We start from the raw sequence: 27,697 nt of genomic DNA on the forward strand, positions 1-27,697 counted from the left end.
TAGTAAAAGTATCATTTAACTTTTATTTCTCTATTTCTACTTAGGTACAAATGGTGTCTAGGAAAATTTACTACTACTATTTCTAAGATAATTAAAAAACCGGAATTTGAACAAAATATGATAAAATAATGACGTACTTAACAAAGCTTTTTGTAGCGTACTTATCTATTTCGCTGTCTACTGAATAATTAATTCAAAATATTAGGTATTTGTGATTTAGACTTAGTAGGTAATTTATCAACCGTCAAGTTGACCTAGAAAGTTATAATATTAATCACATTCTGCTTTATTGCTTGGTAATTCTTATTATATGGCAGCAATTGTTCATATAAATACTTACGATGGCTGAAACAGCATCATCGGAAAACAACATTTATGAAAAATCATGAAATGGATCGAGTGATAAGTAATGTTAGTAAATACTTCAACTAAGCCACTTTATCTCTCTCGTCTCGATGCTTTGGCATCATAATATTAAGTGATGTGCCTAAAGCCTTTCGGAAGTAATCAAAAGGCGAAAGTTGCGCCTCTCAGGGAGTTAACTTTGGAAGCTATTATTTGGGCCACTACCGGCCCATAGCCCGGGGCTTCGCAACTGAAGTAACAATATCTTTTAAAACTGGTAGTGTTGATTATCTTTTATTATTAAGAAATATTTTAATAGGTAATTAAATTTCACACATCTATCGGATATTATAAGTTTACTTAAATACTTAGAGTAATATAAACGTTGGTGGTGAAACTAGTAATTGAACCCGAATAATCCTGTATATTTAGTCAACTGGATAACCATGATCCGATACGGGTTAGGTTCCCTTTGCAGAGGTTAAACGGGAGTCGCTTCGGCCAAAAACCTGACTTACTTAATCCAGGCTCATGGTGAAAAGTTTCTTCTCTAGAGATGAGAGTGTAACGCCAAGAGGAAGAAGATAAAAATACATATTTTTACATATGAAAAAGTAAGGTACGTAAGGTACCACCTCTATCAAAATGATAAACAACAAATTGTGTACGCATTGAATTGTCCAAAGCCCACGGGGACTTAAGCGCTTTCCTCGTTTATATTCAATTTATACTTCGCATGAGTAATTCTTGGAAGGTAGGTAATATTGTTTTTATTCCATTTGACATTCTACAGTAACTGATTTCAATCTATTTTTGGCACACGAAATAAATAAGAGGAAAATTTTCCGTTCACGTATACAATTTCGTAGGAATTTTGAAATTTACGACGACCTAAAAGTTATTTAAATTATTAATAATAAGGCATTATATCTTACTTGTTAGTGCCCGCCCGCGTGTAGGACACTTTTCGCGTAACCTGTAAAAACAATAATTATCCAGGCTTTTAACTTTATAATTAATCCTATTCCCGTGACAATTTAATACAGCCATTACATTGCTACGATATCAAACAGAAAATAATACTCAGTAAAAATTTAAGCTTTATCTACATTACTAAATAAGTCAATGTAAACAGCAAACAACACTGTTTAAACGTTTTCAAGCAGTGTTGAAAGTAAATTTTCAATTGACCATCACTTCTTCTTTCCTTAATTTCTTATGCACTAAATTATATCTTGTCAGTTTAGTTTTAGCCAAGTACTCTTGTTATCACTCAAATCATTCCTATGTTTGTAAACTATACAGTACACTATAAAATATATTTAATGTTTAAACATATAACGAAAGCCGTAAGAGTATGCTGATCGCACAACTATTCCCTCTTATTTTGTGTTTAAATTTGTATTGTGTACAAAAATAACACATCAATAGGAGAGGAGACATTGTGACATCACTACAGCACTACGAAGAACAGCGTTCGATGATTCTACATTGGCTTAGTTACTGTAAAAATCCTATTCACCCCTCCACCATTCCGACATTTAACACCCCTTAAAACATTTGAATTTTAGCTTAGGTACCGCCACACATATTTGTTTCTACGGTTGTAATCACAATCCTTTCGGTATTATTGTTGATATACTTAAAGATTGCGATTATTTCTTAGAACAAATAACAAGCTTCATTAAGACCAAGATGCTGCACTTCCACAATAATATTTTCCTCTTTGTAAGTACCCAAATGCTTCAACTTCTACGTCTGCAAGGTAATTTTAGGGAAAGGTTCATTAATAAATGGGTCTACTGAAAGCGTATTATTCTATTGAAAAGTAGCACTGTTTTTAATTAGTCTTCTCTTTGATTGATGACAAAACATACTTCAAGAAGATCACTTAGCTTGCTTATCTGTAGCATTCTGCACTGCTGCAAAAACATTCATTATTTTTGTATTCATTATTACAATTAATGTTTTTGCTTTAAAAGTACCTACTCGTAGCAATAAAAGGAAATAATGGATACGTATATTGAAAATTCTAGATTAATTTTATTAAGTTAATATATATGTATATAGCTACTTACACAACTATTTCATACCAAAAGTTTACGCCGCATTTTAATGCTTCACACCTAACGTCTATACCTAAATTAGTTTATAATGTGTATTATTTTTTTAGCTTATACGCACGAACTTTTTTTGGCTCAGTGTTTGGTCCCCTTCCAACTGGTGTCTTTGTAACTAGAACACTGGCTGATTGGGGACCAAAATTTGGGACAAAATATTCTTCATGAAGACCATAAGGACTGCTTCGCACTCAAATTATACATTTTGCACGATGTATATATATAATTAAGTAAATAAGTAATGTTTTGCTTTAAAGTTGGCAATAAATGAAAACAAATAAACACATTAACAAAAAATTTACCCAATATTGAAATTCCTGCAATTTTTTTTGTTAATGTTAACATATTTATTAAGTAAGAAACGTAGTTCTGCTCAATAGAAAATTATTATTTTATGATAAGATTACGCTGTACTTTGAAGCATTTGAGAACTAGCCAATATACTTTATAACGTGTTTATTTTTAATATTTAATTATTTAATTTAGCTTATAAAAGAATAAATATAAATATATACTTTCTGACGGCTATAAATATATTTTTAATACGTTATTATTTATTTTAGCTTAATAGAAGAGTAAATATAAAATATATATAACGACGAGTATAAATTTATTTTATATTAAATGACAAAATTTACTTATAATGTATAATTAAGTATTTATTTTAGCTTATTTACGCATGGATTTATTTTGGCTCAGTGTTTGGTCCCCTTCCAACCAGTGTTAATAATTAAAATACTCGCTGATTGGGGACCAAAATCTGGGACAAAAAGTTCTTCATGAAGACCACAACGAGTGCTTCTCCTGCTCACATTCTAAAATGGCACATTATGCTTGATTTAACTTAGCCCTTATTCTGTAAATAAGTAATGTTTTCGCTTTAAAAATAGCAATAGACAAATAAAAGTATATTGAATATTCTAGTTAATAGTAATCATAAAAAATATAGATATAAAAAATAGTCTTGCTTATAACATATTGTAATTAAATGCTTTATAAATATTTTACGACCGATTTTATGCTTATTAATACAAAATATATATTTTATGAATAAACTTTTACCTGTGGAAATTTATTTATAATTGTAATTATTTGGTAGCTTACAAAAACGTGGATTTATGTTAGCTCAGTGTTTGGTCTCCTTCCAACCGGAGAGTGTTTTATATTACAATACTCAAATGATTACAGCAAAACTTCTGGATAAAACATAATTTATGAAGACCACATCGACTTATTTGCTTGCTTACATTCTTAAGATAATACATATTGCACGATACAATTACTGATAATTCTGAAATTAATAATGATTCTATTCGTACTTTTATATAAAAGAATAGTAATATGTCGTATAAAATTTTATATATGATGTGTAAATATTAATTTTAGCTTAAAAACGCACAGATTTTTTTTTGGCTCAGTATTTGGTCCCCTTCCAACCAGTTTCTTTTAATTAGAATACTCGCTGATTGGGGTCCAAAATCTGGGACAAAACATTCTTCATGAAGACCACAACAACTGCTTCGCCTGTTTACGCTCTGAGATGCACGAATACTAACTTAAATAATGTATATTTCCATAAGCACTTATAGTAAAAAAAAATTCATTTATAATGTTTGGTTTTAAGAATAGCGATAGACAAATAATTATCTAAAATGTATTAAAAACCTTGTATTTTTGAGCTGTTAGATGCTTTTATTTAGTTACTATTTAAATAAATGCTTTATATTTATACCTATACTTACTTATATTTAAATTAAATACTAACGTTATGTTATTTTTATGCTGACTTTTGAAATTGTATATAATGTAATTGTTTATTTTAGCATACTACTGCATGGAGCTTGGATACATTTTGGCCCAGTGATTGGTCCCCTTTTCAAAAGCATCTGCTAATTAGAATACTTTTGGGCTGGGGATCAAACTCTTGGACAAAAGCATACTTCGTGGAGATTACATCGACTGCTGTAAGAGCTACTTTTACTTTAAGATATTTATACATGGATATTAATCTTAATACTGTAAATAATTTAATATTACATTTTTGCGTCAGTGCTTTATTGAAAAAAAAAACGGCGAAATGGGAGTCGGACTCGTAAACGCACTCCATTTTATAATATTATAAGCAAAATGATCGCAAAACTTGATTTTATTTAAACTAACTTACTACAACTACTAAATTTGAAAATACGGATATTAAGAATTGATAAATAGAATCCTATTAAAATATTCTTGTTTAACATTAATAAATGACGTTATATTTACTCGCATGTAAGTACTTGCCATAAACAAATATAATTTTAGTTTATGCAGTTTGTATAAACTGTATACCTCACATAGCTTTTGTGCAATTAGGCCCAGCGATTGGTCTTTAAAACGACTATCTATTTACCATACGTTTAAACTGATTATTTATGAATTAGTGACACAATTTATACATTATACACTTAGAACTAATTAATGAAAAACTATTTAGCTTAGCTTTATAAATAGCAATAGGCAAGATTGGGTATTTATTACGTTTAATTTGAGCAAATGTATAATTTATTTTAGCTTATCATCGCACGAAGCTTACATGTGGGTTAATAACAATATTTTCAAATTAATGCCTAACTTTTGGACATAATTCTTCATGAATACCACATCGACTGTTTTATATTTGCTTATACACGTACCTCAGATAATAGAATATGCATGCATATTTATGATAAAACTGTAAATAACCTTGATACCTAATACTATTTTAGCTTTTAAATTACAAAAAGTATTAAATTAAGTATCATATAAACAGTTTAATTTTAACTGAAGTAGAAATTACTGATACAATTTTTATCTCATAAACGTTTAGAATGGAAAATTGTAACGTAGGTAGTTTTAAAAATAAAATTTACTTCCATTAATTTGTATTTAAATGAATTATGAATCTTAAATATTTATGTTTCTTTTTTACCATTAATATATATAGACCTACAATGATTAAAAAGAATTATTAGTGTATTTTATAATCTATTTGTATAAAATGTACATTTTATGTATCTATAATAAGGTATACATTTAATCACTGCACGGAGCTTGGATACAATTTGGCCCAGTGATTGGTCCCCTCTTTTAAACTATCTGATAATTATTATGATACTTTTAAACTGGGAACCACTCTCTTGGACAAAATAATACGTCATGAAGACCACATCAACGGCTGCATCCACTTACACTTATATTTTGCATGCAATAATTGATATTACTTTTAAAACCAAATAATATTATTATATTTTAGTACAATAAAATGGAGGTTGGCTCCTTTGACCTCTTTTTAAATAATGTATTGACGCTTGGCCAAATCGTCTACTGCAGAGAGCTGCTTACATTTAAGTAAATACATTTTGCAAGCATATTAGGTATTTATCATACTTACTGCAAACAGTTAGATATACTTACACCAAGAAGCCTATAATTTTTTTTTGTTAGAATAATATATCAATCGGTTTGCTTAAGTATTGTATTCGGTATAAATGTAACTAGCTGACTGGTAATTAAAATGTTATTTACATGTGGATTAATAAAGTTAAAGTAATAGTTAAAATCTCTTAGAGAACTGATACATGACATACGTGACTTAACAGGATAGCATGGTGGGGAGACTGTAGATTCTTGGTTGTGTCTCACAAAATGGGCGTTGGCGGGGCCCATTTCTAGCCATGCTTAGGTATTACTCAATAATAAATGCAGCTGGGGTAAAAATATAGTTATGTCGCACAAATATACCTTTTGCTTTGCATCTTATGCATTAATTTTAAACAATACTGGCTACCCGCCCCGGCTTCGCTTAGGTAGTATTTATATATACCTATATAAACTTTTTTCTTGAATCACTCTATCTCCAAAAACAAAACTGCAAGCGACTTTGATTTATAGACAAGCTATAGTATATTATACCTAGTAGTGATAGTGATGATGTCCACTGTCTGTACAAATTGCTAGTACTTGCGTCGGATTGCCGACGCAAGTACTAGCAATCTGTATAGACAATAGTAGATACTAAATGATGTCATTGGCACTCAAAGTAAATGTTGCGTTCAAAGCATCGGTTTATTTATTGGTAATTAATTATACAGTACGAATCGGAAGGCGCACTTGCATGACTCTCCATACAAATAAAACTCTTATTACCTTATTGACCTGTGGACGCTTGGGTTCGATACAGTTTGTCCCAATTCCTATTCTGGTACTGTGGTTCAAACACTGAGACTGATGCATTCTTTATGAAGACCACGTCGATGCATCTTCTACGTAATTCGCGTGCCGCCAAGATACGACATTTTATTTTTCATAAACTTCTACACGAATTCTGTAATATTGTCAATTTTTTAAACTCTCTTATTTAAAAATAGCTTAAAACAAATATCTGGTATAATCTACCAATATTTATTTATTTTTGTTATGCTGCTTATTATTTAATGGCACCTGGACGTGGCGTTGGAACAAAGTAAAGTTATTAGCGTATTTTTATTGAACTTTTAAAATTAAATTTTAGCCAGCTACCTATGGTTATGTATGAATTACCATACCGTATACCCTGCTAACGTTTCAATTTCTTTTATTGCCATATTATGTTATTCTTTTGCGTGCAGTAGAGTTCAGTTTGCTACCGCAGACTTCAATACTATAACGGTTCTCACACAGGGCAGGTCCTGGTACACGTATAAGAGTATACAAGTTACTATGTTTCTTCAATGTTAAGCCGTTGTAACATAACGTTGCGGTGTGGACTAAAAAAAGATACCTACCTATTTTAAAGAGCTCTTATTTAAGATTTGGTGTCGAAGAAACATTAACATGATTGATTACCTACCCAAAATTATCCAAAAATTGTACATGAAAAGAAAAACAATTTAACTTATGACTAAACCAGATAAAACAGTTGGTTAATGTACTTGACAGCTAAATAAATATAACAAATGAATCTATCTCTAACCAAAATTGTTCAAGTCAGTGTTCGCCTTTTAAAATGAAAGTGCTTCAATAGTTTATGATATTTTTATAAATTTTAAATGTGTATTATTGAGTCTCAATTCCTTAATTAATCCATAAAGCTGAATGTGGCCTTTCAACCTACAAGTCTACCCCGCACGGGATGTAGACTTGATAATATGGTTTAACAATTTTCTACTATTATTATCCACATTCTTCTTGACTATGCCTAATGATAATATACTTACCTATAATTATTAATTGAAGAGTTAACTACTACTACTTGTTTGCAGGGGGATAGACAAAGGCTTAATATTTAGATTCGTTGTAATCACTGGACACCTTTTTGCTTTACCTACATTCAAAAAGATTTTGATGTCCCATTGGATTATTTTAATTATTTTAAAAGAGATTTCATATGAAATAAGGAGTACATTATACTATGTTTCTTCTCTTTGTATCTCTGTCCTTTATTATTGTTAAGTCACTATACAAGGAAGTCATCCCAAATTATATTGTTTCCGTGTTAGCACAAAATTAATGGAGTCAAGAAGTTAACATCATGATGAGCATTGACATGGTTGTCTTTCTCGTCACAACAGTGTCAAAGTGTTGGTACAGGAAAGCCACCATGTATAATGTTCACTTGCCACCACGCCAACATCAACATTCAATGATCTACTGTGTATAAGCTGTTAACAAAGTTCGCAAACTTAATAAATAATTCTAAGTCATTATTTATAAAATTCGATCATTATGATTTTGTCTTATGTCCTTATGTTTGATTATGACTTTATAAAAGAGTGTATGTACTTACATATATATCTTATCATAAGTAATATTAACGCCGACAAGAAGAGATCTTTATCTGATAGGGAGGTCCTTGTAGCCAAAATTCTAACTTTTTTTTATTTGTATTGAGAACTATGACTACACGCATATCTCGTCTGAAATAATCTTTGTCACCATTCATCAAATATCATTAGCTGCACTTTATTACTTGGTTATTAAAGTTGAAATTATGTTGCCTGATAATGATTACCTTAATAATTAATGTACCATATTTATTTAATTTATAACTTTGAAAAAAAATATGTGAAAATATAATACCGTAAGGAGTTTAATATAGGAAAGAAACTCAAGAGTTGAACATAAGAGAGACTTCATCTGGTGAGTTGTACCCTGTAGCCGGAATATTAATTTGCATAATTAAAATGATAAGCTTACTACAGGAACACCTCGGCTGATGATCCGTCATCACCGTCAGTTTTCATCAAGCGACTGGAAAGAATGGGATAAAAAGAGACTTCATCTGGTGAGTTGTACCCTGTAGCCGGAATATTAATTTGCATAATTAAAATGATAAGCTTACTACAGGAACACCTCGGCTGATGATCCGTCATCACCGTCAGTTTTCATCAAGCGACTGGAAAGAATGGGATAAAAAGAATAAACATGCAAGATCTAGGTTATGTAGTGGTAGGTTGTTTTTAGCGGACATCAAACTAACATCTATGTGTGATGAGGCTGCCTTTTGTACTGTACCCCTTTAAAACTGTTTTAATAATTTTAATACAATAAAGTGTACCTATTAATTAGGTACTTACACTTGTAACACTTCATATTATACGAGTAGGTATTGGGGAGGTTCGTATTTATGTATCATATAAAATATTTGTTTGAGTTATAAGATTTGATTTGCCTTTGACTTCTAAGGATATCATTTGATAAATATTTCTAAAATTAATGCCAAATTGAATTTTTAGAGTTCCGTATTTAAGTTCTAAATTTGCTGTTTGTGAGAAATATTTGGATTATGAAAATTTCATTCTGATTTCCTAATCGAAAAGACAGAACGAGGCCTGACGGGGCGTAACGGGACACAATAAACGTATAAAAAAAATCAAATAATTGAATATGAGCAAATGTAGTAAACTATGAATACATTGTGCGTGGACCAAACTTTTGCTCCAGTGAAAACAATTTTGACCGAATCGGTTCGGCACTTTTCCATATTTATAAAAAATATTCACTATAGTTTTTTTTATTAGTGTTTTTTTTTTATTAATTGTAGCTTTATTACATTTTTAACTGTAGAATGCCTCAAAGCTCAACTCATCAGCGAAGAAAAGCGTGTAAGAGGCAATTAACATAGTGTGAAAATATTATACGAGAAGTTACTTAAGTATACTCTAATGATAATAAACAGCAAAGTTTTTACGGCCGCCTGGCTTACTCAAGCCACCCTAGTAATTTGTAACGTACCTACTAGTCATCCTAGTACGTAGTAGTAATTTCAGTATGGGATTGATAGACAGAGGTAGTGGTACTCTTCCTATTGAATATTAATGTCAAAAGGTAATCATTTTTTTTGTCTTACTTTCATCTAGTGTAAGAATCATGATGTAAACTGAGTTATGTTATGTTATATAGATATATGTTACATAGAAATCGAAATAGTACAGGATACATCGGCACAGCTTCAGGATCGATGCACACGCCAGGAGCATAACTTCTCAATAAAATGTAAAAATATTTGTTACATGTCATTAATTGATTGAACATGGTAAACATTTGTTTAAAGCAATTTTTTTCACTAATTCATTTAAAACTTGTTCGTATTATGTACTTTGTATTTCTTACCACAGCTTCACCAGGTTTCTTCATGGAAGATGCAGCGCCGCGGGGGTCCGCAATGACTTATGGATAAGATGCCGTTTCTCTTTCGTAAGTCAAGGTGGACCCCCTCGAGTCGCATATCAACACAACGGGGCAAAGAAGGAAGAACATCGAATCACTGGAAATTTGAAGTCTTAGTAAAACTTTTTTCAATGTGTTATTAAGTTTTAGTTTCTTTAAAAGAGTTATACCGCTATACTGGGACGTCTTAACATCTAGTTGTAAGCAAGATTTGAAAATAAACTCTTCTCTCGAAAATAAGGTCTAAGAAAACTTATATAAATAAGGTCCTCCTTCTTACTTGATCTTGGTTTAAAATGATTTAGATATTACGAAGCATCTTAATATATTCAGAAAAGGAATACCCAAACGCTAACATTATAGTTTTACAAATAAACAAGTGATACCTATTTAAATTGATATGCACATACCTATACAAATAGATACATATGGCGTCCACACATGTTATCATTTCATGTCTTATCAATATATTTTTAGGTATCTTTTTAATACATGCACAAACATGTTTAATTATAATAATCCTCTATCTCGGAGGGGTAAAAGAATTATGCAAGAATCATAAAAGATGTATGTAGCCACATTTTTATAATTCTTACATACTTCTTTCGCTTCATCCACATACATCACTCTCATCATGCAAGCTCGTCAATTTTGATAATTCTCGTACGTAATGGTATCTACAGGAAATCCACTTAGCAATAATCTCGAAATATCATTATCTACATATTTTTGCAAAGCTTTATACTCTTTCCAGTTAGTAATAATAACTTTGATCATAATAAAAAAGGTAATTTTTTCACCCAGGTTTTCGTGGATATGGAGGTGTTCTACATGCCACCGCCAACGCCCGTCCCCGCGTTGGTGGCTGTCCATAGAGCCCCGTATCGTGGTGAAGGCAGCTCCGGTCACGGATCTCACATAATAGATATCCCTTCTGTCCATGGTTCCGTTGCAAGCACCAGCCAAATCAGCTCGGGACACAGCTCTGTTCAAGCCTCGGATGAAGAAAATCTATTATTGGAAATTGAAAAGAACGTACAAAGTATCGAGCGAACAATGCTAGCAAACAAAGAGGAGGTCATCGATTTAGAACAAGAAGAAGAGTCCCGTACTAGAAAACTGAAGATTGCAGGGAAGAAGTTACTCAGGCGCGGTTTCTCAATGGGTGCTGATAAAGTAGTAACTATTTCTGAAGGTGAACGCAAGCGAACTTCTACATTGCAGACTGTTCGCAGTATCATTCGTTTGGCAAAACCGAGGCATCGGGATTCCAGCGAGGATGAGGAACAAGCTCTACTGGATATGCCCGGACCCTCGGGACTGTCCATGCCCACTCAGACATCGCCGTCTTCCGATGAAATATTAGTGGATACTCGCTCACCGCCGGATACGCCAAAAGTTAAAAAGATGTAAGTAGATCTCCTGTCTAGTATTCTACTAAGCTCATATGTACTTTGACGAACTATGAGAAATTACTTACCCTGGCGTTAGTAGAGGGTACGGCCGGGCCTGCTTGTGGCCACGATCCTGGAACGGGTGTATGAGGGTTTTATATGAAGCGATTCGCATTCGCCCACCACATTATGCGGGGAACCCAATCCAACTTGAATAATTGTTGATCCAAAATGTGGAGGTTTGGGTTTTATCTCTACAATTGACCTGCGATGCTTTCGTAATTAAATATTCTACGATTGGTTTTTCGAGTGCGCAAACATGTAAAATGGTATAATAAAATAATATACACCAAAATCCAAGGTATTTGCATCTCATTGCTTAAATTTCATATTGGTTTCACATTATTTTCACATTGCTGATTCTGCACGCAAAATGTTTTCGGAGAGCGAATTACACAACTGTATTTTGTAACTCAACCGAATTTTCAAGCTGTAATTGATTTATGGGCTCAAAACAAGTATTGACCTGTGGAACAAACAGGAAGCTTTTGTTATTATTCGGAAAAAGTCGAATCGAAATGAATGATATTTTTGACTGTGAAACTTATTCTTTTGTAAGGTAAAATAATAATATACACCTACCTACCCAGATACAAATTTCAAGCAAATTGTTCTGTTAAGAATTAGGATCATATCACACAATTTTACTGTACTTATTAGAGGCATCTGCTATGCCTAATCTTCGCTTGTTTGGGAGTTATGATAGAAAAGAAGCCTTGTTTTTGAAGCTTTGTCTGTCTTTGTGCAACAAAACAACTTTGTAACAAAGTACAATAAAATATTGCATATTCATCAATAGAATTCACTTTAACTGTACACCGCTGAATATCGCAAACCACTAATTCAATTAAGCAAACATTCGATATTGGTGTGGTTTGCTCGTTGTTTGAGTTTGTATGCTGTATTTTCCAAGGTATCTCAAGTTATATCATAGTTGTTTAATAATAATTCATTTTTAACTGATGGTTAAGTAAAGGATTTATCGTATATTAAGCACTAATACGATAAAAAACTATATATCTTCCCATTGATATCGTAAAAGGAGACTAAGAAAAGACTAATTAACTTCGGATTGTTCGGCGATGGATTGGCAACCTGTCACCATTTGAATCTTAATTCCATTATTACGCTGAATGTGGCCTTGCAGTCTTTTTAAGGCTCCGTCTACCCCGCAAGGTTATCGACGTGACTATTAAAACCCAGTGGTCTGGACTATGTCCGTTGTCTATCAATCAGTCAGCCAGTTACGAAAGAGTTTTGTATAGATAAAGATTAGTTGGATTTTAATGATGGAAGCCAGGAAAAAAACTGATAAGTACCAATTATTTCCTCTCAGGCGCAGTACTATTGACAGCAGTCGACTTAATGCTCTGAAGGCAGCCGACTTCCAACTGTGCGTGACCATCATTGAAGCCAGACAATTAGCTGGGCTGAACATGGATCCAGTGGTCTGCGTTCAGATCGGAGATCAGAAGAAGTTCACCAGCGTCAAGGAAAGCACCAATTGTCCTTATTATAACGAGGTAAGTTTGACTTTAGTTTTAATTTCTTCTATTTACTCGTACTTATATGCGGATGGTCTATGCACAATCCAATCAATCATATACTTAACGAAAAGGACGCTGTAATTTGTTATATTTACCCAGCAGAAGGCTCAGTGGTGACTTATATTTTATTATAAGAAATATACTCTCGATTTTAATTGTCGCTTCAAGACTCAAAATATTCCGCTAAGTATGTAAACTACAATATCAAGGTTTCACAAGGAAAATAATAAAGACTAGTTACTCGATGTTAAATAGAAAAATAGAATGTAAATAGGATAAAAATATAGCACATAATTATGTACAACAACGTTACTTATAATTTAATCTACTACTACTTCCAAAACGCAAGTGTAGAAGAAGCGGCGGAGTAAATTACACAGCAGCATTTTCACTGGACGTCAATTTATAGATATATAATCTGAACCGTGGACGAATGTACATAAATTAATTAAGGCTACCGATTGTTTCGGCAAACAATAGGGTCGTGATGAAAAATTAAATATTGTATGTGTTTCCAAAGGTCATCAAATTGCGTGTAGGCGTGTGGTACAAAGGGTGTATTACAAGTCGAAGCAGCATAAATGGCTTTGTATCGAAACTTTGCATGAAATGACTCGCCGGCGGACTGTTTTGCAATCGATACATTACTTTCACAAACAAAAACTATTTCTTAAGGTGGTATAACTGAATGGCTTCTATTTATTGGTGTTCTACACTTACCCCATTTAGAATTCATACGATTTCTGAAACAGATCAATAAATTTGAATAACCATAGCAGCTTCGCTTTGTTTTGCAAAGATATAACGAAAAAACAACAAAAACTCCGTGGAATTTCCCCTGTTTGCCTTTAAGCAAACAGAAACTGGTACAAAAGTTAATTTTTGCTGGGTATTATATCTCATATAGATCGTGGAAGACAGTCCCTGGATAAAATATTGTATTAAAAGCACTTATCAATAACACATTCTTTAAAATCGATAGAAAGTACAAAATACATGGATACAAATATAACCAAAATCATTTACTTACATAAGATTATCATTAACTCGGTACTCGGCTTCTAAAGTAAATTGTAAAAGCGTATAAAAAAGAAATAAATAAATATCATCGCATACCCAATATAAAATTTCCTGTGACACTAAATGTATTAGACGAACATCGCAGGAAATGTAATTTCACTTACTGAGGTTACAAAGACAAATGGATTCGAACTCGAATGAATGCAAAATAATTTTTATGATGAGAAAAATATTATTTTAATATATGATATGGTGCGATGTGGTCTTTTCATCTGAGGCTATTGATGCTTTTGATTTTGTCCGCAGTATTTCGTCTTCGATTTCCACATGCCAGCCATCATGCTGTTTGACAAGATCATCACTTTATCGGTAAGTACTATTTATGCATACGTTGTGAATTGCATACATTAACGGGACAAATGTTTACAGACTTAATAAGCTAACACTACTGACGCTCTTAAATGCGACACGTATTCTGAGTGGCAACCGAAGTCTTATAGTTAGGGGAATACACCATGAAAAAAACTGTACACTTAAGCAACTGTATGATTAACCATAAACTAATACTATGAATTATATTTCCCCTTAAAAAGAAGCATACTCTTGATTCACTATCTCATAAATCAAGCTAGAATTATGCATAGACAAATTATTCCTGTATTTATAATGATACTGGGACAGCCCATAGAATAACAGCTAGTTTCCTTGTCCAAATACTAATATTACGTTCAATAACATATATTTCCATTCATCCTTTGTTCACAAGAGGTTAATACCATACAATATAAGTTTTCAGTTTTCAATATGGAACTTTAAAACAATATTTATTATTTTATCTTGTTTTATATGTTTTAAATTTAATTTCTAATTTATTATTACAGTGGCTATGGCTATTACAAGAAAACATGCAAAGCCTTTATTTGTATTAACATCCTTACATATGTATCACTTATAAATAAAATTTAATTTTGCCTTTTTTATGTGTTTCTAACCGTACTTTTGAATTACCTATTATTGCCTTGACATATTCGTTTATTAATAACAGTAAAAATATTTTTACATGAACATAGGCCATATTACATTTAGAGCAAATAGCATTTAATGTACCTAGCTAGATTTTTCACGAGAAAATACAGTCATCTTTTCCCATGCGACTTGTGGAGACAAAGCTACCAAACGTAGAAGTGCTACGATACGCCTATCTACGACGTAGTCGCTACAACCGTCGTAGCATTGCGTCGCTACAGATTTCTACCAAAGTTTCATACTGGTGTGTAGAAGATAATCTTGTATTATTCTTTACCATTGTGTATTTAATTACAGAAAAAGATGTAAAAGAATATTAAATTCAGGATTATAAATAATATAATAAAACGTATAAAGGTAACGTAATCTAATTATGTAACATGACAACCTAATTACAAGAAAATCCGTTCAGCCTCGCAAAATTTCGCAATGACAATGTCTGAATTGAATATGAACATGTCGGTGCATTCTGAAGTATAATTTCTACATATACATATATGTCTATCCATTTTGCATGAGGCACACAATTGTATTGTATTTGCCTCTTAATATGCTCTCTTGAGGACGCAATGAATATACAATAAGCAATTCCACACTTAGCTGAGACTGTTTCAGTTAGTTTAACATCTTATTGTGTTCCCAAGGCAAACTTACTAACCAATAGTAAGATAAAACGAATTTTCTAATGTTATTACCTCATAACTTGTAACAAATTGTTTTTGAATAAAATTCTTGTCAACCAATTTAAAAAACTATTAAAAAGCTGTTTGTAAATAATGAGTCTGACCCATTTGAAACAAATTTTACATAAGCATAATATATAAACACGACGTTAACCCAGCAGGGTAGACAGAGCCAACAGTCATCAAAAGACTGAAAGGCCACGTTCAGCCATTTGACTTAATGATAGAGTTAAAATTCAAATAGTAACAGGTTGCTAGAACATCGCTAAAAAGAGGAATATTATAGTCTAACCTTTAGTCACCTTTTACGACATCCATGGAAAAGAGATGGAGGGGTCCTATTGTTTTTTCTATTGGTACCGGGAACCATACGGCACAAACATATTTAATTTGATTTAAATTTGCATTTTTTCTTAAAAGAATGGCTATCAGATGAAAAGTGTCTGAATAGATTTTGAAAATTTATTAATATTTGGCTGTGTAATCATCAGATAATATAAAAATGTGACTGTTCAATTAACACCTCCTTTTTTTCGGTTGGTTTGAAAAGCATTGTCATGGGACAATGCTTATATGGGACAATGGGACTTAGTGTGAAATACCTCATACATTTCCATACAAAATAAAATTTGCATCACATTTGGTAGCAAGGGCTTTCTGCACACTGAATTCGGAATAATATAGACAATAGCAGTATATAGTCATTACTGTGCGAATTTAATCATGTTCCTGGATTAGGTAAGATAGTTAAAGGTTAGGTAAGATAGTATATTAAGTTTCAGCATAAAGTGATAGTGACCTGCAAAGTTTGATTTATTTTCTCAAACCATGCAGGTGATTCATATTGATTCAGAGTAAAAGCTAAACAAAATGAATGTTTCTATGTCTCTCAGTCGCGGTTAGCGGCATCTTAATAAAAAATGGAGCGGTCTTATTCTAAATTTCCGGGAATCACACGGCTCCATTTCGGCACTATTACTATAGCATTTCTAATAATCTTATTTTACTATTCCGATTTCAATAGTTCTGCACATCATATTACAGCGGAGTCTATGACAAGCCCGTTTTAATCATTGTCCTCCCGTTTACGACTGAGGTAATCTAATTTCACAGTCTGTTTCGCGTTAAATTGTTCGTAGTATTATCACGAAGTCCACATGTTAAACTATGATGAGAAGTCATAGAAATAAGATAATTAGAGCCCTAATTATTAATCATTATTTAAAAAATACTCTTTTAATCTGATAACCTAAAATTGCCTTTTTCTATAAAATGTTAACAAAGTTTTATTTCTTTACATAACTCTTTAATGCACATAAGAAAAACGAAATTCAAAACAGTTAATGGATTTAAAAGATAACAATACCAGAATTTCAGAGGTATTTTTATCAAGTAGGTACTTATGTACATTATGCAGTATTGTAAAATAAAAAGTCGGGCCCCGTTGATAAATCAGTTCAAATTTGCGAATTGTCTAAACACTAACTAATCCTTGAATAATTAAGGTAAATCCAAGGGTGTCATGGTTGGCAAAATCTCCCCCGTATTTTGCTTATAAATGTAAGATAAGGAGTTTAAGTTAGAAATGGATGTAACAATGTCACTATTACTGGTCTTGAAACAATTGCGCGAATATAATTTCAATATAAAATCCTAGAAGACAAAAACATTTTCGGCGAAGTTTAAAAATCCAATGTATAGAAAATATCAAAAAAACGTTGACTGTAGAAGATAGGGAAAAATGAGCGAAAACAGGCACGCGCGCCGTAAAAGCTGATTGTATTTAGAGAGGCTTCTTACTCGGCTTGCAGAACCACAAATCTGGATTATGTATCTGGAGACCCGGTCATCTATGGGAACCTTTAAAATAAATATTAAAGATGACTGCTAATATATTTTAATACTTTATTGGCACTGATTCTGTGTACTGATTTAAATACGAAATTTAATATGTACATGCCATCGTAAGGGTGTCTCTTGCATACATAATCTATTAGCAGAACCTGTAACACCCCATGTTTCATGAACATAAATTATACTCTATTCGTACCAATACCTATTGATAAAAATATGTAAGTATATATGTCTGTCTGGCCTCTGCGACCCTGGTAGCAGCGGAAACTAAACCGGTTTGGCCAACACACCCTTAACACTCACATGGTTGTCGCGGTATGATAAAGTGTAAAATAATCATAAATAAAAGTTCTTTGAATTGTCTACCCCGCAAATAAAAAGACGATTGTTCGCAGGTCTTGCATTCACGGAACATTCTGCGAGCTAACAAGCTACTTGGCAGCTTTAAGCTGGATGTTGCCACCGTATGGAACCAACCAGGTATGTGTACAATTTTAATACCGTGTTCGTGGGAATGTCAAGTAATAAATTCCTAAGGTTTAGTCCAGTTTTGTCTATATCATTGCTAAGGTTTATTAAATTCGGCAACTCTTATTCGACAAAAGAGGTTATTGTGTCGAATTCTTACTCTATTACCGTCTATCCTGTAAATGGTCTAAAGTAACTTAATGAGATTTTGTACAAGATATAGATAATATAGAATAAAATAAAATAAATAAAATTTTATTTATTTTATTCTATTCCAAATAAAATAAAATATATAATAAAATATAATAAGCGTGTGATCGTATATAGCCAGAAGTAGAATAATAATAATATTTTTTCTGCCTTATGAACCAGCCGAGTGCTTTTTGGGTTGGTATTACTTATAATGAAGTTACAAAAGAATTACTAACCTTAACTTCTTTGTAATATTAAACTTAAATATTGATATATACTTCAAATTAACATCAAAGTGGTTCTGTTGCAAAAAGATCTCTTCATAGCCTTTTATTTACTTGAGACTATTGAAACTTTTCTCGTTTATTTAATGTTGTTCCGGAATCCGCTAACTTTACTTTTTCTTTCCTACGTCTTATTATTTTTTCTATAACCTTAAAGCTACTATTATTTAGGTCATTGAAATAATTTCAATAATAAAATGTGATTTTATAAAATTTTATAAAATTTTAATATTTATTATTATAACCTTTTGAATATATGTATATCTAAAATTATAACGAGGTCTATAGCCAACATTGGAATTAATTCCTCTTACAATAAATTGATATAAACGACCAATAGTTAGCTATCGCTTGAATATGAATTTATTATTGATGTTTATAGTCCATAGATCAATGAATTAATAGATATAGATGTTGGACCTTTGCCAGCAGCAGATTGTCTTAATCCTGTGTACACACAAAGCTTCGACAACGTAAATAATAAAAGAGTGGCGGTTTCGGGGATTTGAGTGTTGGGCCAAGTGGTTGGTTTAGTCGTGATCGTCCACTGATTGAATAGGTTTGGATTTATCTCGATAAAGTTACCACACAAAATTTTATATAAAATAATATTATAAACTTAAATGTATTCGTGAAAATAGAATTTTAAGATTGTGGTGGATTCTTTTTAATTTACTGCAATTTTTTTTAAATTTTTTTTTAATATTACTTACCAATATCTGCTCAATTATTACAGTATTCATATTCATTTATTTGACAACTAAGTGAAGGTTTTTTGATTTATCGAACTACTCTACAAGCATGGTGGGCGGATAAGAAGTATAATTACAGATATGAATTTGATTATTATTTAATGCGGCTAAATGCAATTTCAACTACGATATCATGTTCAGTCCCGATGCAGGGTATTATAATATTACCAATAGGCAATATTGCCTTGTTTTATTAAGTACGTTCGTCTTATTAAGGACGTCCTGGTAAAGGGTCAGGTCAAAAGTACCCGAAACCGCCGAGCTTGCATGAAGAGAGTTATGAATGTGAATGAAGCGAAGGAAATATGCAGAAATCGTGGCAAGTGGAAAGAGGTAGTCTCTGCCTACCCCTCCGCGAAAGAGGCGTGATATTATGTATGTATGTATATTAAGTACTAACGTAATGCAAGTCTATTGTGGTTATAGTCTATGGTCACCTCCCCGCCCCCGCGCGCTTCACCCCGACGGCTACTAAATCTAGATAAAGGCCGGGCTTTTACGCACCTGAACCGGGCGTATTGAAACACCATTTTACCTTACAATACGAGCCTTTCTTTTGTTTGCATACAAGCAATTGGTCTACTGGTAGAATGAGTTATTGCCCTTGACATCATTACCCGTAGAATTCGCTATAATAACGGCTATAGCTGTCTGGGAGCCTGTAGAAGTATTGTTTTGTAGCAACTAATGGTAATCACCACTATCAGTCACCGTAACGATTCCATATTGCATCTCAATTAACAAAGTTTTTTATGCAACTGCGTGCATTGTAAAACGACACAAAATCCCTATAGTTTCAAACACAACATGACATTTCTAATATTTCTTATATTATATGACACTATACACTATACAATATTACGTCTCTCATCTTGACATGTTCCCAGTTGCACCCTGAACCCTCTGCTCCTCTGCATCTTCGGGGGTTTGGGGTCCGCTTCAATACGATTATACTGCCTCGTACTACATTCAAAGTAACAATTTAAAATGAGCTTTGGATGTGTGATGTCAGTTGTTGACTACCCTCATTTTCCAAACTTAGTTAAAAATTCCCCCGAGGCGCCACCGTCGCAGATTGCATCCGCCGCATAGCTAATTTATTTTTAACAAGCTCAGTGCCTCTCCTGGCATGTATGTGTAAACGTAAACAACTAGAGAGGAACTGGAGTATACAAATAACAGCTCTGTATATTTGAAATTTCACCAGCACTAAAAAAGACTAAACTATCCTATCCTACGAGTACTTTATTGAAATTCCACTCTTTAATATTTTATATATTTAGTCGTTTTTAGAAATGATATTCCGTGTGGTTCCCGGCACTAATAGGAAAAGAATAGGACCACTTCATCTCATTCCCATGGATGTCGTAAAAGGTGACTAAGGGATAGGCTTATAAATTTAGCATTCTTTTTGTAGGCGTTGGGCTAGCAACCTGTCTATAGCTGAACGTGGCCAATCAGTCTTTTCGGGACTGTTAGCTCTGTCTATCACGCAAGGGATAAAGACGTGATTATATGTATGATTGTATGTGTTTAGAATCTAGTCCTGTTTGAATGCTGCCCATGAAGTTTTTATTATTTAAGGTCTGTAAATAATAAATTAGACACAATTTTCTAATTCTATCTCGTCCATTAGGTATGTACCGATGACTCTTTTCGTAGTTTTGTAGGTACACTTTAGTTTGTGTGCTAACCGTTGCTCTTACGCGGAGAACAAAAAAACATTGCGAGGGAACCTACACATCTAAGCAACTAGAAGTCGCCAGAATGAAGACGAGATGTTAAAAATACTATTCTTACTTAACAATGAAATAAGGCACGTTTTAAATTAATTTAATCTAAGTTATATACATTTATTCCCTGAATGTAATTACAAAGATAAAAGGAAACATAATGGGAATATTAATTTATTACAAAAGTTATGGCTTGTGACCGTCTAGGCTGGTCAGTCTCGAGGCGGCGAGAAAATTTACTAAAGTTATTATAACATTGCCTTTGAGCCACCGGCAACTTTGTACTACTGGGATATATCAAAACTAATAGCAGATGCTTCTTTTGATTATGAATAGTTGACACCCGTTTACTTCACTGCAAGTGTATATTCATTTTATTGAAAAAAAAAAGATAGAAAATGAGTGACTAGTGAAACAGCAAGTGACAGATGAAATTGAATAAAACTAACATTATTGTAAACTATACCCAAAGAGTGAGAAAGTGTAAGAACGAGATAAAAAGCTCTAGTTTCATCGCAAAGATTATATGTTATTTGAAACTATAGAAATGAAGACGTGTTGTCGTAAGGCAACACTATTTAGTCTTAAATAAAACTAAGAATGCCAATACATTACGACCTTTCAAAGGTCACGATAATTGAAAATAAGATCTATAAATTTGCTGAGTAACAGGTTTCTTGAATTTTTTCCTCGCTTTTCTCATGAAAGAGTTTTTTGAACACAAAATCCTTTTCTATTCACATGAGCGAATCCATCGCACGTATATTCCATTTCGTTGAAGTGACGACCAACGAAATAGTGAGTCCTTTTGTACAATTTGAATACATTAATACTTAAATCACGTCTTTATCCCTTGCGGGGTAGACAAAGCCGACAGCTTTGAAAAGACGATAGGCTACTTTCAGCTGGATGAAATTGGGATTCTGATAAAAAAAACTTTGTTTCTTCTAGAAATAGATTTAAAGGAAATCTTTATAAGGTTGAAAAATAATTGAACCTATTTGTACTGGTAATACGACAAAGATAAAAGTTTCTTATTCCGTATGTACAAAGTGAAGGCGTACATCGTGCAAATAGAAAGATTTTATCTTAAATAACCACCTGCATCTCTTTTGCCTCCACAAATGTATTCGTGCATTTTAAAATCCTATGAATTCTTAAAGTGAAATTTCAAAGGAGGTAATTTAAAGCCCGAAGAATGACATTTACTATTTCTGACTCGAAAGAAAGGTAAAAATAAAAGACAAACTGACTACTTTTGAAGCTAGAACGCTGTTGATTTTTCGAGCAGAGATAGGTTTTGTTACCTACATTGTCTGGAACTTTTTAAATTTCCGAACTCTAATGTTTTCGTTCACCACATTGTTTTAGTGTTTTGTGCAAATTGCAAGGAAACTTTTGCAATAACAAGAGTTTCCGCAAATAGAAAATTTACATACTATGCTTGCATAGAATGCAATTTAATGGATGGAGTAAGAACTGTTTTATTTCAAAACCGCAGCTGATAGTGAGTTCGCGCAAACGATCGAAATAATATACAACTAGTGTCATTGTGTATCAAGGTATTTGATAATAGTCCAGAGTTACTCAAGCATTAAAAAAGAAATGGCTATTATTTCCTTATCATAAATTAACTTTATACAGTAACATAAGTAGGTACAGTTTATTTAAAATATACTTAACTAATATCTCTTCGATGTCGATAACAAAATGATCATCTTGATTAGCTCAATTCTCTTAGCTGTTAAATAACACTTAAGTATTCTTCTACAGACTTGTAATCAACTTTATTGAAAATGCGGATTCCAATATTATCTACGCTTTTATGAAAACGTGGAAAATTTTATGCAATCTTGAACTAATAAACCGATATCAAAATCTCTTTGAAGGTTTTATCATAGTTATTCTCAATGACTTTTGAAGCTTCTAAGTTTGCAGTGCAATTTACTAAAAGTGCATATAACTGAAGCTATCATTTACACAGGTTTACTATCTTAAGTAGGCAATAAAACATGCAAATATGTGTTTAATAATAAAAATAAAACTATAGAAGGCTAGTCCAACATAACAAGTACTACATAGCAAAGTAATTTTGCTCTCATATTTTGATGTTCCCAGTTAAGCGTTATTCTTCAAAGCTTGTATTACTCGTATAAAATCGTTCCACTTATTCAATAATTTTAAAATTACATAGACCTGCAACAGAATAATTTTTTCAACGTTCTCTAGATCGCCAATTCTACCACAAATGGGCGCTTCTGACTGATCCTGATGACGTGGGTTCCGGAGCCAAGGGTTACCTGAAATGTGACATTAGCGTCATCGGCAAGGGAGACACCATTAAGATACCGCCCAAGAGCGAAAAAGATGAAGACGACATTGAAGCGTAAGTTATGCTTTTTCATTTAAAAACATATTTACCTCCCTCTCACATCTTGCGCGTCTTCAGTTGGACTCTTCGCTACAATGCCTCAGGGCCTGGCGTCAAACCAGAAAAAGTGGGAAGAAAAAGAAGGAAAGCTCCTTCTTTTTCTTTCCACTTTGTATGGTTTTAAGACTATATAGGCACGCAAATTATCTTTCGCGTCATCAATTTCGCTAGGATTTCTTCTGTTTGTACCTTCTACATGGAGCTGCATAATAATAATAATTTTCTTGAAGAGAATCTGATCAACGAGAATATGTGAACAAGAGAAAGAAGCTAAGTTGGATCATGACTAGTACTTACAAGGGTTTATTCCTTAATTAGATAGTGTTTGGCGCCATATGATCTATGGCGTAGAAATGTAATTATCATATTTATGAAAGACGTTACGAGTAACAAATAATAAAAAAAGTATTATTTTTGTATGTAAATCCAAATCGTATAGCCATCTGCTATATATTCTGTACTGTAAATATACTGTAAACTGTATATATTCTGTGTACATACTGTAAGCCAAATATTCACGTACAGATACGTAGGTACGTAATTTCTTTAAATAACAGAAAATATTTCTTTCTTAGAATACTAAATAAGCTAGGAATAAATTATAGCTCCACGTCTTGAACACACAATGCAGCCACCAGACTATTATAGCTAACGACGCAATCGCAATTAACTGTACGAAACTAACATTTACTTATTTACTTACAAAATTATTCCAGGAAACAACGGAAAGGAAACAATAAGCCATAAAGTAAATTTAAAATCAACTTCTTATAAAATGTTCACTTTTATAGATAGTATTAATTAGTTAAGTCAAATATTTAAATAAGTACGTCCGGTACATGGCTAATTAGAGTTATGGGCTTTATTTTTCTAAATGACTTTGTTTAAATAAGAACAATACTTTGTACGAATATTTTTGTGTGTGGAAAAGCAAAAAATAAGAAAACCTATATTCTCTAAGGTAAAATGAAAAGATAACATATATCTTATAAATAAAAACATTCTCCAATAAAATGCCGTTTTCAAGTTCCGTATAAGCAATAACAATATAATACGAGTAGCAAAATGTCCTCGTTCTAACTGGGCCGCATCTCCGGGGATGCAATATGCTCATTATTGCACACTAGCTACATATGAGCCATCAGGGCCAATGTTCGGTCAACATGCCTTGCCTTTATAACCTATGGGAAAATTAAGAATTATAAATAAGATAGATAGTTATTTTTTCATTGCATCAAGAGAAAAAAACTGTATTCAATACACGAACAAAGATAAAAAAAATATAAGTTAATTCATTGCACTATATAAAATACTAGATGAATACAAGTACAACAGATATTTACTCGTAAAAGGATCTTATCATTTCAAGTTTATTTGGTTTCTTTTTAATTGAACTTGGGATTCTTTTTATTAGCGATAAGCTAGCATCCTGTTACTATTTGGATCTAAATTTCAGTCTTATCAAGACTGTTGGCCCTGTTTACCCCACAAGGGAAATAGACGTCATTATATGTATGTATGTTTAAGGTAAAATTAATTACACAGTTGGCTTTGTCATAAGTCTCGCCAATGTTTACTTAACGGTGATAAGAACTTTGACGGCTTGTTAGGGTTTCGCTATTAGGTAGTAAGGCATCTCAATCGTAAAAAATAAATCAATATAATTTAAAACGTTCAGAATTATTGCTTCTCTTTCTTGAAGATAGTTAGTATGTAGAATAGAAAAGATAGAATCTTCTTTCTAGTTATTATCCAGCATTTGTCTTTTATTTAATCCAGATTCATCAAAATTTTCGTTGAAGTTCATCATTTAAGGGTTTTACAACCTTACAACAATCTTCTCCAGATCTTCCACGTTTATTTTGTTACGTATATCTTATCTTAACTTTTGAGGGGTACTTTCCAGGAACCTCCTTTTGCCGGAGGGGGTGCCCATAGAGCGGCAACGGGCTAAATTCATAGTCAAGATTTACCGTGCAGACGGACTGCCGAAGATGAACTACTCCATCTTGGCCAACGTGAAGAGAGCCTTCACTGGTGAGAGTCAAGACCTGGTCGACCCTTACGTACAAGTGTGTTTCGCTGGCATGACCGTGAGTATATTACGATTATGATTTTTCTATTTTAATAATACGATTACGATATTAATACTAAAATTTTTCATGTGAATACCATGTATAGGTGGAGCTTAAAGTCTAAGATGGTCTGTCAGCATAGCGTCTCTTTCCGGACTTTTAGTAGGAAGTAGTAATTTACACACTGAATTATCTTCTGCAGGTAGAAAATTACTCCCTTGATTGATTTCCATATTCCACGTAAACATAAAAGCAGCCGTCGGTAGACCAGCATAGAGACTTGCTCTAGAGGATATAATTTTTCCCAACAACATCTGTGGCTCGGAGATGGAGTGGTCTTAACATGTAGTGTAAAGCCTGTAGTGCTGCAAATAACACGGCACGAATATTGGCCATTGCAATTAATATATATACTAGAATTAATGTTCTATAAACCATTGACGCTTTCATTCCAGGGTTGTACGTCAGTGAAGAAAAACTCATACACACCAGTCTGGAACGAGCAGATAGTTTTCGCAGAGATGTTCCCTCCACTGTGCCAGCGCATCAAGATCCAACTGCGCGACAACGACCCAGTGCACCCCAATGTCATCGGAACACACTTCATAGACCTCAAAAGTATATCGCACGATGGCGAGAAAGGTAAAGGTTCCTACTAACTTACAGAACTACTTTTATGATTCAATCCGATGAACAAGTACAGCTTGTTTTTTTTACATTGAGGGTGTTACTACAATTTTAATAATCATCGGTATTTAATAAATGTTTTCAGGTTTCTTGCCGACTTTTGGACCAGCCTACATTCACCTGTATGGATCTACCCGAGACTATAGTCTCATTGACCAGCATGCCAATTTGAACATGGGCATGGGTGAGGGCGTCGCCTATAGAGGCAGGTAAGTAATGTAAAAAGAGCATTAAAACTGTAATGTCTACTTATTTTGTACTTGAATATTAATCGGTTATCTTTTTGTAATTTTCTTATTTCAGAATCCTCATCTCAATTCGTACAGAAATAACAGACAGCCTTGAGTGTCCTGCATCGGAAGTAGAAGTGGAACCCATTACGGAACTGAGTGAGCCCAATTTCGAAAAGAACGAGGAATTCTTTTTGTTCGCGAGCATTTTTGATGCCAACATGATTGACAAGCGGCTAGTTGACAAGCCACTGCAATTCGAGCTTAGCATCGGCAATGCTGGCAATATGCTGGATGGCTATAGCGAATCTGTAAAGAAACCACAGGATTTAGATGTTGCTGATGGTATGCAAATATTCTTCATATATTAATTAGTCAAGTTCGGGAATAGCGATAATTTCTAAGGAAGAGCGCAAAAAGACATCAACTCCATTAATCACAAAAATAAGTGCGACGACATCATACTAGTACACTCACTTCTTATTTTTACTAATTGGTATTTCTATAAAACTTTGTTCATTAATAATATTTGTAATTTAATATTGAGATCATTTTATGGACATTTCAGAAGACATGGTTGCGGATACTGGGTATTGGCAAAGTGTAACGCAAGCAACTAAAGCGACTTCCAGTGACAAGGCCTACTACTATTTGCCTTACTGGGATAGTAAACAATGCATGCACGTACGAAGTATCTGGCCGGACCATCGCCGGCGCATGTACAATTCCAACCTCATTTCCAATATTATTGAGAAATTTGTAAGTAACCGATAACAAGTATTTGTCAATATGCGCGTTTTACTTAAATACTTATCATTACATAATTTAGGAGAAAATATTAATATTTTTAATTTTTTCAGGAGGAGGGATTATCGGAAGTGCAACAAGCAATAGATACTGATTGTGGCGTAGAAAGCACAGGTGTTGCTGTACTCAAAGCCACATTGGAGGCCGCGAGCAACGCATGCGCAGCGTATGTGCGTCACATGACTAACGCACCTCCTATCGGAAATACTAAACTGGATAGGGAGAGACAGAAGATGTGTCTTTATGAAATTGTATGACTTTAAACTTTATCATTCAATATTCATATTTGCAATTAAATAATTAATTCAGTATCTGTTTCGTAAG

The 27,697-nt window shown here is 33.0% G+C and overlaps 1 protein-coding gene across 1 annotated transcript in view; it reads left to right on the top strand.

Moving 5' to 3' along the window:
* LOC106133888 (otoferlin) overlaps positions 1–27,697 on the top strand; it is a 63,507-nt gene that overhangs the window by 29,900 nt on the left and 5,910 nt on the right. Inside the window, exons 4-14 of the mRNA XM_060953741.1 lie at positions 10,935–11,539; positions 12,921–13,107; positions 14,458–14,520; positions 18,110–18,194; positions 23,373–23,529; positions 25,481–25,667; positions 26,105–26,297; positions 26,422–26,545; positions 26,640–26,911; positions 27,135–27,325; positions 27,427–27,624. Of these exons, the coding sequence (XP_060809724.1) occupies positions 10,935–11,539; positions 12,921–13,107; positions 14,458–14,520; positions 18,110–18,194; positions 23,373–23,529; positions 25,481–25,667; positions 26,105–26,297; positions 26,422–26,545; positions 26,640–26,911; positions 27,135–27,325; positions 27,427–27,624 (2,262 nt within the window). The remainder of the gene's footprint in view (positions 1–10,934; positions 11,540–12,920; positions 13,108–14,457; positions 14,521–18,109; positions 18,195–23,372; positions 23,530–25,480; positions 25,668–26,104; positions 26,298–26,421; positions 26,546–26,639; positions 26,912–27,134; positions 27,326–27,426; positions 27,625–27,697) is intronic.

The sequence above is a fragment of the Amyelois transitella genome, chromosome Z, assembly GCF_032362555.1.
Source record: "Amyelois transitella isolate CPQ chromosome Z, ilAmyTran1.1, whole genome shotgun sequence".
NCBI classification, from domain to species: domain Eukaryota; kingdom Metazoa; phylum Arthropoda; class Insecta; order Lepidoptera; family Pyralidae; genus Amyelois; species Amyelois transitella.